Source organism: Somniosus microcephalus, chromosome 2, assembly GCF_052327205.1.
Source record: "Somniosus microcephalus isolate GS21.2 chromosome 2, FLI_Smic_1.0, whole genome shotgun sequence".
Classification (NCBI taxonomy): Eukaryota; Metazoa; Chordata; class Chondrichthyes; order Squaliformes; family Somniosidae; genus Somniosus; species Somniosus microcephalus.
The window spans coordinates 382,764,472-382,782,538 of record NC_140988.1 but is presented as its reverse complement, the minus strand read 5'-3'; the positions used below and the strand labels follow the sequence as shown (position 1 = coordinate 382,782,538).

Below are 18,067 nucleotides of genomic sequence, written 5' to 3'. Positions count from 1 at the left end.
AACGGTAGTGAACGATAAAAGTGGTTTACCACAGTAACGCTCCTGTGAAACGCCTTGTGACGTATTACTCCGTTAAGGTGCTATATAAATGCACATTGTTGCTGTTGTATTGTGGCTGCCGCCTCCTTGTTACTGTTCTTATGGATCTGCTTTACTTTCTCCGCACGCCTCCCTAGAGGTCAGGCATCCGAGGATTGAAATTTCCTGGACCTTGTTCCCAATCCCAGGCGACGGGGCATCTTTTGTAGGTGCTGTGGGGAGGACAGGAGGAGCTCGGAGTGCTGGGATCCCACTTCACACTAAGGGAGGTCCTGAGATCCGGATCGGGAGGGAGACGGAGAGGGGGGTCGTTGTAAAAGGTCTCCAGGCCCTGCCATGCCAGGATTGCTGAAGGAGTGTTGTTTGATCCTTCTCAGGGAACCTCCATCAGGCCCAAAACCTGTCCAGGTGACTCCTCCCGGCAACACCCCGGTCCCACCGGGACAGATGAGGCATTCTCAGGGAAGCCCACGCAGGCTGCAGACTAGCAGCGTGACATCACGGGTCGGGCTCCCCCTTCTTCCCCAGAGCACACAACCCCTCGTCTCCACTGTCAGCTGTGGCTCAGTGAGTAGCACTCTCGCCTCTGAGTCAGAATCTAGGCCGACACTCCAGTGCAGTGCTGAGGGAGCGCCGCACTGTCGGAGGGGCAGTACTGAGGGAGCGCCGCACTGTCAGAGGGGCAGTACTGAGGGAGCGCCGCACTGTCAGAGGGGCAGTACTGAGGGAGCACCGCACTGTCGGAGGGGCAGTACTGAGGGAGCGCCGCACTGTCGGAGGGGCAGTACTGAGGGAGCTCCGCACTGTCGGAGGGGCAGTACTGAGGGAGCTCCGCACTGTCAGAGGGGCAGTGCTGAGGGAGCTCCGCACTGTCAGAGGGGCAGTACTGAGGGAGCTCCGCACTGTCAGAGGGGCAGTACTGAGGGAGCTCCGCACTGTCAGAGGGGCAGTAGTGAGGGAGTGCTGCACTGTCGGAGGGGCGGTACTGAGGGAGGTCCGCACTGTCAGAGGGGCAGTACTGAGGGAGTGCTGCACTGTCGGAGGGGTGGTACTGAGGGAGTGCTGCACTGTCGGAGGGGCAGTACTGAGGGAGCGCCGCACTGTCGGAGGGGCAGTACTGAGGGAGCACCGCACTGTCGGAGGGGCGGTACTGAGGGAGCGCCGCACTGTCGGAGGGGCAGTACTGAGGGAGCGCCGCACTGTCAGAGGGGCAGTACTGAGGGAGAGCCGCACTGTCAGAGGGGCAGTACTGAGGGAGCTCCGCACTGTCAGAGGGGCAGTACTGAGGGAGTGCTGCACTGTCGGAGGGTCAGTACTGAGGGAGATCTGCACTGTCAGAGGGGCAGTACTGAGGGAGCGCCGCACTGTCGGAGGGACAGTAGTGAGGGAGCACCGCACTGCCGGAGGGGCAGTAGTGAGGGAGTGCTGCACTGTCGGAGGGGCAGTACTGAGGGAGCACTGCATTGTCGGAGTGCAGGACTGAGGGAGCGGTGTACTGTCAGAGAGGCAGTACTGAGGGAGCGCTGCACTGTCGGAGAGGCAGTACTGAGGGAGTGACACACTGTCGGAGGGGCTGTACTGAGGGAACGCTGCACTGTCGGAGGGGCGGAACTGAGGGAGCACCGCACTGCTGGAGGGGCAGTACTGAGGGAGCGCTGCTCTGTCGGAGGGGCGGAACTGAGGGAGCGCCGCACTGTCGGAGGGGCAGTACTGAGGTAGTGCTGCACTGTTGGAGGGGCAGTACTGAGGGAGCGCCGCACTGTCGGAGGGGCAGTACTGAGGGAGCGCTGCACTGTTGGAGGGGCAGTACTGAGGGAGCCCCGCACTGTCGAAGGGGCAGTACTGAGGGAACGCTGCACTGCCGGAGGGGCAGTACTGAGGGAGCGCCGCACTGTCGAAGGGGCAGTACTGAGGGAGCGCCGCACTGTCGGAGGGGCAGTACTGAGGGAGCGCCGCACTGTCGGAGGGGCAGTACTGAGGGAACGCTGCACTGTCGGAGGGGCAGTACTGAGGGAACGCTGCACTGTCGGAGGGGCAGTACTGAGGGAGCGCCGCACTGTCGGAGGGGCAGTACTGAGGGAGCGCCGCACTGTCGGAGGGGCAGTACTGAGGGAGCGCCGCACTGTCGGAGGGGCAGTACTGAGGGAACGCTGCACTGTCGGAGGGGCAGTACTGAGGGAACGCTGCACTGTCGGAGGGGCAGTACTGAGGGAGCGCCGCACTGTCGGAGGGGCAGTACTGAGGGAGCGCTGCTCTGTCGGAGGGGCAGTACTGAGGGAGCGCCGCACTGTCGGAGGGGCAGTACTGAGGGAGCGCCGCACTGTCGGAGGGGCAGTACTGAGGGAGCGCTGCTCTGTCGGAGGGGCAGTACTGAGGGAGCGCCGCACTGTCGGAGGGGCAGTACTGAGGGAGCGCTGCTCTGTCGGAGGGGCAGTACTGAGGGAGCGCTGCTCTGTCGGAGGGGCCGTCTTTTCAGTTAAACCAAGGCCCTCGTCTGCCAGGTGAATGTAAAAGATCCCACGGCATTATTTCGAAGAAGAGCAGGGGGAGTTCTCCCCCGTGTCCTGGGTCAATATTTATCCCTCAAACAACATCACTAAAACAGATTATCTGGTCATTACCACATTGCTATTGGTGGGAGCTTGCTGTGCGCAAATTGGCTGCTGCGCTTCTTACATTACAACAGTGACTACACTTTGAAAGCACTTCATTGGCTGTAAAGCACTCTGGGCCATCCTGAAATTGTGACTAGCATGGTAGAAATTCAATTTCATTCTTTCTTTTAACACCCCCATTGCAACCCAGAACCTTCTAACTCAGAAACGAGGGTGCTACCCACCAAGCCGTGGCTAACACTGTAAGGTAGGAACAGGAGGAGGCCATTCCACCCCTCGAGCCTGTTACACAGGAACAGGAGGAGGCCATTCAGCCCCTCGAGCCTGTTACACAGGAACAGGAGGAGGCCGTTCAGCCCCTCGAGACTGTTACATAGGAACAGGAGGAGGCCATTCAGCCCCTCGAGACTGTTACATAGGAACAGGAGGAGGCCATTCAGCCCCTCGAGACTGTTACATAGGAACAGGAGGACGCCATTCAGCCCCTCGAGACTGTTACATAGGAACAGGAGGAGGCCATTCAGCCCCTCGACTCTGTTACACAGGAACAGGAGGAGGCCATTCAGCCCCTCGAGACTGTTACATAGGAACAAGAGGAGGCCATTCAGCCCCTCGAGCCTGTTACACAGGAACAGGAGGAGGCCATTCAGCCCCTCGACTCTGTTACACAGGAACAGGAGGAGGCCATTCAGCCCCTCGAGACTGTTACATAGGAACAAGAGGAGGCCATTCAGCCCCTCGAGCCTGTTACACAGGAACAGGAGGAGGCCATTCAGCCCCTCAAGTCTGTTACACAGGAACAGGAGGAGACCATTCAGCCCCTCGAGCCTGTTACATAGGAACAGGAAGAGGCCATTCAGCCCCTCGAGTCTGTTACACAGGAACAGGAGGAGGCCATTCAGCCCCTCAAGTCTTACACAGGAACAGGAGGAGGCCATTCAGCCCCTCGAGCCTGTTACACAGGAACAGGAGGAGGCCATTCAGCCCCTCAAGTCTTACACAGGAACAGGAGGAGGCCATTCAGCCCCTCGAGCCTGTTACACAGGAACAGGAGGAGACCATTCAGCCCCTCAAGTCTTACACAGGAACAGGAGGAGGCCATTCAGCCCCTCGAGCCTGTTACACAGGAACAGGAGGAGACCATTCAGCCCCTCGAGCCTGTTACATAGGAACAGGAGGAGGCTGTTCAGCCCCTCGAGCCTGTTACACAGGAACAGGAGGAGGCCATTCAGCCCCCTCCAGCCTGTTACACAGGAACAGGAGGAGGCCATTCAGCCCCCTCGAGCCTGTTACACAGGAATAGGAGGAGGCTGTTCAGCCCCTCGAGCCTGTTACACAGGAACAGGAGGAGGCCATTCTGCCCCTCGAGCCTGTTACACAAAATTCTGGAAGGGGAGGGTGAACAGCCAGTTGTCGTGGTGCATATAGGCACCAACGATATAGGTAACAAACGGGATGAGGTCCTAAAAGCTGAATATAGAGAATTAGGAGGTAAATTAAAAAATAGGACCTCAAAGGTAGTAATCTCAGGATTGCTACCAGTGCCACGTGCTAGTCAGAGTAGAAATAGAAGGATACGTCAAATGAATACGTGGCTAGAGGAATGTTGCAAGGGGGAGGGATTCTAATTCCTGGGACATTGGAACCGGTTCCGGGGGAGGTGGGACCAGTACAAACCAGACGGTCTGCACCTGGGCAGGACCGCGACCGATGTCCTTGGGGGAGTGTTTGCTAGTGCTGTGGGGGAGGGTTTAAACTAAAATGGCAGGGGGTTGGGAACCTGAGCAGGGAGACAAAGGAAAGGGAAACAAGGATAGAAGCAAAAGACAGGAAGGAGAAAAACAAAGGTGGCAATCAGAGAAATCAAGGGTTTAAAACAAACATGGCCACAGTAAATAACAATTCTAAAAGGTCTAAGAGCGTTAAAAAAACAAGCCTGAAGGCTTTGTGTCTTAATGCAAGGAGCATTCGTAATAAGGTGGATGAATTAGCAGCGCAAATAGAGGTAAATGAATATGATATGATTGGAATTAGGGAAACATGGCTCCAGGGGGACCAAGGCTGGGAACTCAACATCCAGGGGTATTCAATATTCAGGAAAGATAGGCAAAAAGGAAAAGGAGGTGGGGTAGCATTGCTGGTTAAAGAGGGGATTAACACAATTGTAAGGAAAGATATTAGCTCTGATGATGTGGAATCTGTATGGGTAGAACTGAGAAATACCAAAGGGCAGAAAACGTTAGTGGGAGTGGTGTATAGACCCCCAAACAGTAATGCAGAGGTTGGGGATGGCATTAAAAGGGAAATTAGAGAAGCGTGCAATAAGGGCACAGCAGTTATCATGGGAGACTTTAATCTACATATAGATTGGGCTAACCAAATTAGTAACAATACTGTGGAGGAGGAATTCCTGGAGTGTATACGGGATGGTTTCCTGGACCAATATGTCGAGGAACCAACTAGGGATCAGGCCATCTTAGACGGGTATTATGTAATGAGAAAGGATTAATTAGCAACCTTGTTGTGCGAGGCCCCTTGGGTCGGAGCGATCATAATATGATAGAATTCTTCATTAAGATGGAGAGTGAAGTCATTGACTCAGAGACTAAGGTCCTGAATTTAAATAAAGGGAACTATGATGGAATGAGACACGAGTTAGGTAGGATTGATTGGGTAATGTCACTCAAAGGGTTGATGGTGGATAGGCAATGGCAAACATTCAAAGATCGAATGGATGAACTACAGAATTTGTTTATCCCAGTTTGGCATAAAAACAAATCAAAAAAGGTGACTCAACCGTGGCTAACAAGGAAAATTATGGATAACATAAGATCCAAAGCGAGGACATATAAATTGGCCAAAATAAAGCAGCAAACCTGAGGATTGGGAGTAGTTTAGGATTCAGCAAAGGAGGACAAAGTGATTAATTAACAGGGGGAATATAGATTAGGAACGTAAGCTTGCAGGGAACATAAAAACTGACTATAAAAGCTTTTATAGATATGTGAAGAGAAAAAGATTGGTGAAGTCAAGCGTAGGTCCCTTACAGTCAGAATCAGGGGAATTTATAATGGGGAACAAAGAAATGGCAGACCAATTAAATACATATTTTGGTTCTGTCTTCACAAAGGAGGACACAAATAACCTCCCAGAGATGTCGGGGAACATAGGGTCTGATGAGAGGGAGGAACTGAAAGAAATCAGTATTTGTAGGGAAATGGTATTGGGGAAGTTGACGGGATTGAAGGCCGATAAATCCCCAGGGCCTGATAATCTACATCCTAGGGTACTTAAGGAAGTAGCCCTGGAGATAGTAGATGCATTGCTGGTCATCTTCCAGAACTCGATAGACTCTGGAACAGTACCCATGGATTGGAGGGTAGCTAATGTTACCCCACTATTCAAAAAAAGGTGGTAGAGATGAAGTGGGGAATTATAGACCGGTAAGCCTGACATTGGTAGTGGGGAAAATGCTAGAGTCCATTATAAAAGATGTAATAGCAGAGCACTTGGAAAGCAGTGACAGGATCGGACAAAGTCAACATGGAATTACAAAAGGTAAATCGTGCTTGACTAATCTACTGGAACTTTTTGAGGATGTAACTGGTAAAATAGATAAGGGAGAACCAGTGGATGTGGTGTATTTGGACTTTCAGAAGGCTTTCGATAAGGTCCCACATAAGAGATTAGCGTGTAAAGTTAAGGCACATGGGATTGGGGGCAAGGTATTGACTTGGATAGAGAACTGGTTGGCAGATAGAAAGCAAAGAGCAGGCAGTGACTAGTGGGGTACCGCAAGGATCGGCCCTTGGACCCCAGCTGTTCACAATATATATTAATGATCTGGATGAGGGAATTGGATGTAATATCTCCAAATTTGCAGACGACACAAAGCTGGGTGGGAGGGTATGCTGTGAGGAGGATGTCGTGAAACTCCAGTACGATTTGGACAGGTTGGGTGATTGGGCAGAAACGTGGCAAATGCACTATAATGTGGATAAATGTGAGGTTATCCACTTTGGTGGCAAAAACAGGAAGGCAGATTATTATTTGAATGGCAATAGATTGGGAGAAGGGGAAGTGCAAAGAGACCTGGGTGTTCTTGTGCACCAGTCGCTGAAGGTAAGCATGCAGGTGCAGCAGGCGGTTAAGAAGGCAAATGGTATGTTAGCCTTCGTAGCAAGAGGGTTCGAGTACAGGAACAAGGACGTCTTGCTGCAGTTGTACAGGGCCTTGGTGAGACCGCACATTGAGTATTGTGTGCAGTTTTGGTCGCCTTATCTGAGGAAGGATGTTCTTGCCATGGAGGGAGTGCAGCGAAGATTCACCAGGCTGATACCTGGGATGGCAGGAATGACGTATGAGGAGAGATTATGTCGATTGGGCTTGTACTCACTGGAGTTTAGAAGATTGAGAGGGGATCTCATCGAAACCTATAAAATTCTGTCAGGCCTGGACAGACTAGATGCAGGAAGAATGTTTCCGATGGCCGGGGAGTCCAGAACTAGGGGTCATAGTCTAAGGATAAGGGGTAAGCCATTTAGGACTGAGATGAGAAGGAATTTCTTCACCCAGAGAGTGGTGAACCTGTGGAATTCTCTGCCACAGAGGGCGGTGGAGGCCAGTTCATTAAATATGTTCAAGAAGGAGTTGGATATATTTCTTAAGGCTAAAGGGATCAAGGGATATGGGGAGAAGGCAGGGACAGGGTACTGAATTTGGATGGTCAGCCATGATCTCATTGAATGGCAGAGCAGGCTCGAGGAGCCGAATGGCCTACTCCTGCTCCTATCTTCTATGTTTCTATGTTTCTATGAGTCCATTCAGCCCCTCGATTCTGTTACACAGGAACAGGAGGAGGCCATTCCACCCCTCGAGCCTGTTACACGGGAACAGGAGGAGGCCATTCAGCCCCTCGAGCCTGTTACACAGGAACAGGAGGAGGCCATTCAGCCCCTTGAACCTGTTACATGGGAACAGGAGGAGGCCATACCACCCCTCGAGCCTGTTACACAGGAACAGGAGGAGGCCATTCAGCCCCTCGAGCCTGTTACACAGGAACAGGAGGAGGTCATTCCACCCCTCGAGCCTGTTACACAGGAACAGGAGGAGGCCATTCAGCCCCTTGAGTCTGTTACACAGGAACAGGAGGAGGTCATACCACCCCTCGAGCCTGTTACACAGGAACAGGAGGAGGCCATTCAGCCCCTCGAGCCTGTTACACAGGAACAGGAGAAGGCCATTCAGCCCCTTGAGCCTGTTACACAGGAACAGGAGGAGGTCATTCAGCTCCCTCGAGCCTGTTACACAGGAACAGGAGGAGGCCATTCAGCCCCTCGTGCCTGTTACACAGGAACAGGAGAAGGCCATCCAGCCCCTCGAGCCTGTTACACAGGAACAGGAGGAGGCCATTCAGCCCCTCGAGCCTGTTACACAGGAACGGGAGGAGGCCATTCAGCCCCTCGAGCCTGTTACACAGGAACGGGAGGAGGCCATTCAGCCCCTCGAGCCTGTTACACAGGAACGGGAGGAGGCCATTCAGCCCCTCGAGCCTGTTACACAGGAACGGGAGGAGGCCATTCAGCCCCTCGAGCCTGTTACACAGGAACAGGAGGAGGCCATTCAGCCCCTCGAGCCTGTTACACAGGAACAGGAGGAGGCCATTCAGCCCCTCGAGCCTGTTACACAGGAACAGGAGGAGGCCATTCAGCCCCTCGAGCCTGTTACACAGGAACAGGAGGAGGCCATTCAGCCCCTCGAGTCTGTTACACAGGAACAGGAGGAGGCCATTCAGTCCCTCGAGCCTGTTACACAGGAACAGGAGGAGGCCATTCAGCCCCTCGAGCCTGTTACACAGGAACAGGAGGAGGCCATTCAGCCCCTCGAGCCTGTTACACAGGAACAGGAGGAGGCCATTCAGCCCCTCGAGTCTGTTACACAGGAACAGGAGGAGGCCATTCAGCCCCTCGAGCCTGTTACACAGGAACAGGAGGAGGCCATTCAGCCCATCGAGCTTGTTCTGCCATTCAGTTAGATCATGGTTGATCTGTATCTTAACTCTAATTACCCACCTTGGTTCTGTAACACTTCATACTCCTGCCCAACAATAATCTTTCAATCTTAGTTTGGAAATTTTCAGTTGACCCCCAGCATCAACAGCTTTTTGGGGGAGAAAGTTCCAGATTCCCACCACCCTTTGTGTGAAGTGCTTCCTGACATCACCCCTAAACGGCCTGGCTCTAATTTTAATGTCACGCCCCCTTGTTCTGGACTCCCCGCACCAGAGGATATAGTTTCTTTCTACCCTATCGAATCCTGCAATCATCTTAAATCCTCAATTTTGCTTCCACTGTTGTATCTGGAGGTTTATTGCACGCAATGATCACTCTCTCTGAAGAATTTCCTGTCCTAAATTTACCTTTCACTAGTTTGATGCTGTCTCCCCCACTGTCATACTCCCGCAACTTAAGTTAACACCTGTACTTCTTGCAATCTAGTATACTGTATTCGCTGCTCACGATGCGGTCTCCTCTACATTGGGGAGTCCAAACGCAGATTGGGCGACCGCTTTGCGGAACACCTCCATTCAGTCCTGAGCTTCCGGTTGCCTGTCACTTTAATTCTCCGCTCCACTCCCACTCTGACCTCTCCGCCCTCGGCCTCTTACACTGTTCCAACGAAGGTCAACGTAAGCTCGAGGAACAGCACCTCATCTTTCGATGAGGCACTTTACAGCCTTCTGGACCCAACATCGAGTGCAACAATTTCAGACAATAACCTCGGCCCCTATTTTTTCGGACAGCAGCTGTTGATGATTCTACCATTCCCATTTACACCTCCTCTAGACTCATCTTTTGTTTCTTTACTTGTCCCATTACCATCTCCTTGCACCATCATCCCTTTTGTCATTCAATCTCTCCTGCCTTCCACCCGATCACAGACCTTCCCTTTTGTTCTTTCCTCCCCTCTCCCCTCTCCCGACCCCTACACTTGCTGAAAACCTGTTCCATCTCCAACTTTTCCCAGTTCTGACAAAGGGTCATCGACCTGAAACGTTAACTCTGTTTCTCTCTCCACAGGTGCTGCCTGACCTGCTGAGTGTCTCCAGCATTTGCTGTTATTATTATTGTTAAATTAACACCTTGTATTCCAAGCTCTTGTAACCTTCGCCTTAATGGGAAGACAATGTAGAAGAGGAGCTGACTCTGATCTGGAGTGAAGCCGCTCACAGGCTCGAAGGGCTAAATGACCTACTCCTGCTCCTATTTCTTATGCTCTCACCTGTCTGTTGTGTAACTGTCTGTCGACATAGATCTGGCCTTCCGTGATGAATCCTGTCAGATCCGGGATGGGGTGAGTGATATCTGTAACAGATCGAACAATCTCTACACAGTTAGAGGTCTCACCGAGAGTTTCGAGTTGTCGCACTCTCTGTACCTACAATGCCAGTGAGTCCGCAATAAAGTGAAAGCGCGCCAGTGAGTGTGGCGGCTTTCTTCAGAACACGGTCCCCTTAACAGTGGCGTGCTGCATCCTACATTAATCCATGAAGACAACAGGGGGTGGCCGGGGGCAGGATGTAGCAGGCCGGCAGGTCTCTTCACTACCTGATGAGGAAGAGGATGGTGAGGAGGAAGGCGGAGGACATGACGCAGTTCGTGAGGAGCACCGTGCAGCTTGAGATGCAGGGATGCTCTCCTAGCTGGGTTCTTCACCTAGACCTCTATCGCTCTCCAGTGATCAGACACCCCCCCATTGCACTAACAGTCCCGCAACCTTTGCTCCATTGCTTTACCATCCTCCAAATTGTCACCTTGGAAACATTAGTCCGACTTTCACACGTAGTCAAGAAACCCAAACACTAGCGTTCAGTTAAATCCCATCTACCGAGGGCAGGCTCGGATTATTGAATCCAGCGTGTCCCCAGTTGTCTGACATTTGCTCCGTCCAGTACTGGAGGCAACTACACACCTTGTATGGCTCAGTGGGCAGCACCCTCGCCTCTGAGTCAGAAGGTCGTGGGTTCAAGTCCCACTCCAGAGTCTCGAGCACAAAAGTCTAGGCTGACACTCCCAGTGCAGTACTGAGGGAGCGCCGCACTGTCGGAGGGTCGGTACTGAGGGAGTGCTGCACTGTCGGAGGGGCAGTACTGAGGGAGCGCCGCACTGTCGGAGGGGCAGTACTGAGGGAGCGCTGCACTGTCGGAGGGGCAGTACTGAGGGAGCGCTGCACTGTCGGAGGGGCAGTACTGAGGGAGCGCCGCACTGTCGGAGGGGCAGTACTGAGGGAGCGCCGCACTGTCGGAGGGGCAGTACTGAGGGAGTGCCGCACTGTCGGAGGGGCAGTACTGAGGGAGCGCCGCACTGTCGGAGGGGCAGTACTGAGGGAGTGCCGCACTGTCGGAGGGGCAGTACTGAGGGAGCGCCGCACTGTCGGAGGGATAGTACTGAGGGAGCGCCGCACTGTTGGAGGGGCAGTACTGAGGGAGCGCCGCACTGTCGGAGGGATAGTACTGAGGGAGCGCCGCACTGTCGGAGGTGCCGTCTTTCGGGTGAGACGTTAAACCAAGGATACACCCAGGGGCCTTGGGTGATGTCCCTTCCCTAACTCCACGGCACTGAGGCAAAGTCCGACCACTACAGAGATCGGCCAACTCGGCTCAGAGCGGTGACAAAGTGCTGGGACCATCTGGACAGTGTTTGACCATCTGGGTCTGTTCGTGACCGTCTGGTCTGTGTGTGACTGTCGAGTCGGGTCACGACCGTCTGGTCTGTGTGTGACTGTCTAGTCGGTTCATGACCGTCTGGTCTATGTGTGATTGTCTAGTCGGTTCACAACCGTCTTGTCTGTGTGGCTCCGTCTGGTCTGTGTGGCTTGTCTGGACTGCGTGTGACCATTTGGACTTTGCGGGACCGTCTGGTCTGTGTGGCTCCGTCTGGGCTGTGCGTGACTGTTTGGACTTTGCGGGACCGTCTGGTCTGTGTGGCTCCGTCTGGGCTGTGCGTGACTGTTTGGACTTTGCGGGACCGTCTGGTCTGTGTGGCTCCGTCGGTATCCGTGCCACTTTTGCCTCCAGTTCCCATCAGGAGATCAGTCTCTTCTTTAACGCCGAGACCGTTACAGATACTTTCAGCCCATCGCGAACCAGTTGGAAGATAGTCTCTTGGCCCTGAATTTCCTCGGTCTTTCCGGCCCACTTCTGGCAGATCTACGGTGTAAAGTCCAAGGATATTCAGGGCCCCTTTATTTGTATTTTCACACACTGTGCACGAGCGGTCCGGAATGTTCTTGGTAAGGATTGTGTCAGGGTCATTAAAGGGTCAGAGGTAATGGCCCCCGATCGCTAACTGACCGTCATTGGGCATGGTGAGGATGGGGATCTGTGTGATGGAGCCGTTCCTTCCCTCCACTCGCCCTGCTCGCTCGTAGATCGTCGCCAAGTCCGTGTACATGTAACCAGGAAAGCCTCGCCTCCCGGGAACCTCCTCACGGGCTGCGGAGACCTGGGGGGTCGAGGGGGAGGGAGAGGGAGAGGGGGAGGAGGGTAGAGAGGGAGAGGGGGAGAGGGAGAGGGAGAGAGGGGAGAGGGAGGGAGAGAGGGGGAGGGAGAGGGAGAGAGGGGAGAGGGAGGGAGGGAGAGGGAGAGGGAGAGGGGGAGAGGGAGGGAGAGAGGGGGAGGGAGAGAGGGGAGAGGGAGAGGGAGAGAGGGGAGAGGGAGAGGGAGAGAGGGGAGAGGGAGAGAGGGGAGAGGGAGGGAGGGAGAGGGGGAGGGAGAGGGAGAGGGGGAGAGGGAGGGAGAGAGGGGGAGGGAGAGGGAGAGAGGGGAGAGGGAGAGGGAGAGAGGGGAGAGGGAGGGAGAGGGGGAGGGAGAGGGAGAGGGGGAGAGGGAGGGAGAGAGGGGGAGGGAGAGGGAGAGAGGGGAGAGGGAGGGAGAGAGGGGGAGGGAGAGGGGAGAGGGAGGGAGGGAGAGGGGGAGGGAGAGGGGGAGGGGGAGGGAGAGGGAGAGGGAGAGGGAGAGAGGGAGGGAGAGGGGGAGGGGGAGGGAGAGGGGGAGGGGGAGGGAGAGGGAGAGGGAGAAGGAGAGGGAGAGGGGGAGGGAGAGGGGGAGGGAGAGGGGGAGGGAGGGGGAGGGAGAGGGAGAGGGAGAGGGAGAAGGAGAGGGGGAGGGAGAGGGGGAGGGAGAGGGGGAGGGAGGGAGAGGGAGAGGGAGAGGGTGAGGGAGTGGGGTGAAGGGGGAGAGGTGGAGGTGGAACGAGAGGGGGAGGGAGAGGGAGAGGGGGAGGGTAGAGGGGGAGGGAGGTAGAGGGGGATGGGGGAGAGAGAGGGGAGGGAGAGGGAGAGGTAGAGGTGGAGGGAGGGGGAGGGAGAGGGGGGAGGGAGTGGGAGGAGGAGGGAGAGGGGGAGGGAGAGGGAAAGGGAGAGGGTAGCGGGGATTATAGAGGGGGAGGGTAGAGGGAGAGGGGAGAGAGAGGGACAGGGAGAGAGGGAGAGGGGGGAAGGAGTGGGAGAAGGAGGGGGAGGGAGAAGGAGGGAGAGAGGGAGGGGGGAGGGGGATGGATGGGAGAGTGAGGGGAGGGGGCGGGGAGAGAGGGGAGGACGAGTGAGGGGGAGTGAGATGGGGAGGGGAAGGGGGAGTGAGAGTGGGTGGGGAAAAGGAGGAAGCAAACACAGAGCATTAGATCTGACCACATGTCACATGCCTTTGGTTCCATTTTAAGTCAATCATCAAATGCAAATCGGGCAGGAAGAGGCGGAGACATTTGGCCCATCCAGCCCTCCAACACCAGTATTCCCTTCAGCCCATCTAGCCCTCCTAGCCCAGTGTTCCCTTCGGCCCATCCAGCCCCACCAACACCAGTATTCCCTTCAGCCCATCTAGCCCTCCTAGCCCAGTGTTCCCTTCGGCCCATCTAGCCCTCCTAGCCAAGTGTTTCCTTTGGCCCATCTAGCCCTCCTAGCCCAGTATTCCCTTCAGCCCTCCTAGCCCAGTATTCCCTTCAGCCCATCTAACCCTCCTAGCCCAGTGTTCCCTTCGGTCCATCGGTTCTACCTACCCATAGTGTTCCCTTGCCGCATTTCTAGTAACCTTGAATCCCATTAGTTGACAAGGACCTGTCTAGTTCCTTCTTAAAGCCCATTAAGGTTCCTTCTTCCACCCCCACCCCCCCCGTGCCAGTAATCTGTTCCACATTCTTACCACTCTTTTAGAAAAGGATATTCATCCTGCATTTCCTATTTTCTTTTGTTGCCCCTTGGTCTGTAAATTCTGGACAGGGTAGAAAAGTTTACTTTTCTTTATTTTAAACACTTCTATCACATCCCCTGTCAAGAGAGAAAAGACCAGGATGGACAATATTTCCACACGTCATTCCCATAAGATCTGTGAGAAACCGTGTAGCTCTTCTCTGTAACCCCTCCAATAACTGTCTCATAGAATCATAGAATAGTACAGCACAGAAAGAGGCCATTCGGCCCATCAAGTCTGCGCCGGCTCTTTCGAAGAGCTACCCAGTTAGTCCCACTCCCCGCTCTTTCCCCATATCCCTGCAATTTTATTTCCTTCAAGTATTTATCCAATTCCCTTTTGAAGGCTACTATTGAATCTGTATCCACCGCCCTATCAGGCAGCGCATTCCAAATCCTCACCACTCGCTGCGTAAAAACGTTTTTCCTCATGTCGCCTCTGGTTCTTTTGCCAGTCACCTTAAATCTGTGCCCTCTGGTTATCGACCCTTCAGCCACTGGAAACAGTTTCTCTTTATTTACTCTGTCTAAACCCTTCATGATTTTGAACCCCTCGATCAAATCTCCTCTTAACCTTCTCTGCTCCGAGGAGAACAACCCCAGTGTCTCCAGTCTCTCTAGCCTGGACCCTAAGCTCTGGAATTCCCTCCCTAAACCGCTTCGCCTCTCTACCTCTCTCTCCTCCTTTAAGTCGCTCCTTAAAACTACCTCTCTGCCGTTCTAATGTCTCCTTCTTTGGCTCGGGCAACGCTCCTGTGAAGCTCCTTGCGACGTTTTACTATATTAAAGGCGCTATATAAATGCACGTTGTTATTATGCATCCCAACACTCTGTTTGCTTTTGTTTAACAGCCAGGGAACATTGTGCTGATGGTTTAAGTGACCTGTCAACCAAATGCCCAACATCTCCCTCTTGCTCCGACAGCTCAAGTATATTTCAATTTAGCACATAATCCATGCCAACCTTCCCTCTGCCCAATCTCATAGGGGGAAAAATTCAGTATCGGCCCGTTTGGGGTGCCATTATCGGCTGTGCGCAAAGTTTAGTGCCTGGCACTAATTATCGCCTCCAGCGGCAAACTTGGCTTTTATCGCCCCTGGAGGTGATTGGAGCGTTAAATCAGACGCTTCACACCTGTCTTAAGGCGCAAAGGCCGAGGAACGAGGCGCTACTTCAGAGCGCTGGCGAAACAAGGAAGGTCAAATCAAAATAAACCTGCAAAGTGCTGCTCAGTACTCAACACTCCTTCACACAGCGTTGAATCTCTCCAGAAGTCTCTCTCTCATAGATACATAGAAGATAGGAGCAGGAGTAGGCCATTCGGCCCTTCGAGTCTGCTCCGCCATTCAATGAGATCATGGCTGATCATCCAAATTCAGTACCCGGTCCCTGCCGTCTCCCAATATCCCTTGATCCCTTTAGCCTTAAGAAATATATCCAACTCTTTCTTGAATATACTTAATGAACTGGCCTCCACCGCCCTCTGTGGCAGAGAATTCCACAGGTTCACCACTCTCTGGGTGAAGAGATTCCTCCTCATTTCAGTCCTAAATGGCTTACCCCTTATCCTTAGACTATGACCCCTGGTTCTGGACTCCCCGGCCATCAGAAACATCCTTCCTGTATCTAGTCTGTCCAGGCCTGACAGAATTTTATAGGTTTCGATGAGATCCCCTCTCAATCTTCTAAACTCCAGTGAGTATAAGCCCAATCGACCCAATCTCTCCTCATACGTCATTCCTGCCATCCCAGGTATCAGCCTGGTGAATCTTCGCTGCACTCCTTCCATGGCAAGAACGTCCTTCCTCAGGTAAGGCGACCAAAACTGCACACAATACTCAAGGTGTGGTCTCACCAAGGCCCTGTACAACTGCAGCAAGACATCCTTGTTCTTGTACTCGAACCCTCTCGCTACGAAGGCCAACATACCATTTGCCTTCTTAACCGTCTGCTGCACCTGCATGTTTACCTTCAGCGACTGGTGTACAAGAACACCCAGGTCTCTTTGCACTTCCCCTTTTCCCAATCCATTACCATTCAAATAATAATCTGCCTTCCTGTTTTTGCCACCAAAGTGGATAACCTCACATTTATCCACATTATAGTGCATTTGCCATGTTTCTGCCCAATCACCCAACCTGTCCAAATCGTGCTGGAGTTTCACGACATCCTCCTCACAGCATACCCTTCCACCCAGCTTTGTGTCGTCTGCAAATTTGGAGATATTACATCCAATTCCCTCGTCCAGATCATTAATATATATTGTGAACAGCTGGGGTCCTAGGACCGATCCTTGCGGTACCCCACTAGTCACTGCCTGCCACTCGGAAAACGACCCGTTTATTCCAACTCTTTGCTTTCTGTCCGCCAACCAGTTCTCTATCCAAGTCAATACCTTGCCCCCAATCCCATGTGCCTTAATTTTGCACGCTAATCTCTTATGCGGGACCTTATCGAAAGCCTTCTGAAAGTCCAAATACACCACATCCACTGGTTCTCCCTTATCTATTTTACCAGTTACATCCTCAAAAAATTCCAGTAGATTAGTCAAGCACGATTTACCTTTTGTAAATCCATGTTGACTTTGTCCGATCCTGTCACTGCTTTCCAAGTGCTCTGCTATTACATCTTTTATAATGGACTCTAGCATTTTCTCTCAGACTGCGTGGTGCAAAAATGTCACCGACAAAAAAAGGCAGGAAGCGGTCGCCTTTAAATAGCGCTGCCCCAGTCCCTTTCTGACAGCATAACGTTCCCCTCAACCTGTCGTTGCTAGCGGCAGGCGGTAAGGCAGGGGGCGCCACTCAATATCCGGTCCGGGCGCTAATGGGGCGTTGCGCACTCGACTGACGTCACAATCTGCCGGCGGAGGAGATCGTGGCGGTAGTGTTTAGTGCCGCCGCAAAATGTCTAGTTAATTTCGCGAGCGGCGCAGATATCGCTGCGCCCGGGCACTAGTTGCTTTGCGCCCCATTAGCGCCCTCTTAAGGCGCTAACGGGAGGTGCAAACAACTGAATTTTCCCCCTTAGAGTCATTGGGCTGGATTTTGATACTGGAGGCGTGTAGGAGGCGGGACTACAACTTTCGGGGTTGTAGTCCCGCCTCCATTGAGTTCTAGCCAACCCACGCAATTTTCACTTGATTGACCTTGTTGAGCCCCACCCAGCGGGCTCAGCAGGCCAATTAAGGGCCACCCGGCAACAGGTGACGTCACAGATTGACATTTCATCTGTCAAGAGCTTTGAAGCTGTCAAACACTGACAATCTGTACACTAAGTTAATTCCTTCCTCTCAGCATGATTTAGAGATCTCTCCAGAACAGAAAGCTGAATGCTGCAACTTTTGACAGCTCGCGGCCATTCTGCTTTCTGTGCCGGTGAGATGAGGGACTCCCGAGACCTGAAGGAAGGAAGGCTGTAAAGGTAAGTAAAGGTAATTAAACTTCTTTAAACACTTTACACACACCAAACACATTTACCTCTGCACTCATGCACCCATCACTCACCTGAACACCGGACATCTCGAACCCTCCAAGCCCTTCAGTCCGACGGTCCGCCTCGCTAACTTGGCGTGGTTTGGAGCCGTCGGGAATCCCACACTTCAACATTAAAAATAGGGATTAGGCTAAAAACTGCCTGTTAACTACCTGTTAACAGGCAGTTAATTGGCACTAATCCCCTTCCCGCCTCGGGGAGGCGGGTCCCAGTGCGGGGCGGGTACCCACCTCCTTTGAAACTGGCATGGAGGCGGGTTGGGGGCGGAATGTGGTCGTGCCCCCCCGATTTTGCGATTTTAACCCCCCACACGCCTCCAATCCCGCCTCCACGGCCCAATGAAAATCCTGCCCATAGAGTTATAACAGCACAGAAGGAGGCCATTCGGCCCATCGAGTCGGTGCCGGCTCTCTGTGGAGCAATCCAGTCAGTCCCATTCCCCCGCTCTATCCCTGTAGCCCTGCAAGTTTATTTCCCTCAAGTGCCTATCCAGTCTCCCCTTGTAAACATTGAGTGTCTCCGCTTCCAGCACTTCCGTCGGCAGCGAGTTCCAGGTCCTCACCACTCACTGTGTGAAAAAGTTTTTCCTCACATCCCCCCCTGTATCTCTTGCCCAAAACCTTAAATCTGTGTCCCCTAGTCCTTGTACCATCAACTAGTGGGAACAGCCTTTC

The 18,067-nt window shown here is 53.3% G+C and overlaps 1 protein-coding gene across 2 annotated transcripts in view; it reads right to left on the bottom strand.

Moving 5' to 3' along the window:
- LOC147123797 (V-type proton ATPase subunit B, brain isoform-like) overlaps positions 1–18,067 on the bottom strand; it is a 265,836-nt gene that overhangs the window by 10,459 nt on the left and 237,310 nt on the right. For both annotated transcript variants that reach the window (XM_085976134.1, XM_085976125.1), the window contains 2 exons: positions 12,007–12,157; positions 9,936–10,018 (listed from right to left, as the gene is read on the bottom strand). In XM_085976134.1, coding sequence (XP_085832260.1) covers positions 9,936–10,018; positions 12,007–12,157 — 234 coding nt within the window. The remainder of the gene's footprint in view (positions 1–9,935; positions 10,019–12,006; positions 12,158–18,067) is intronic.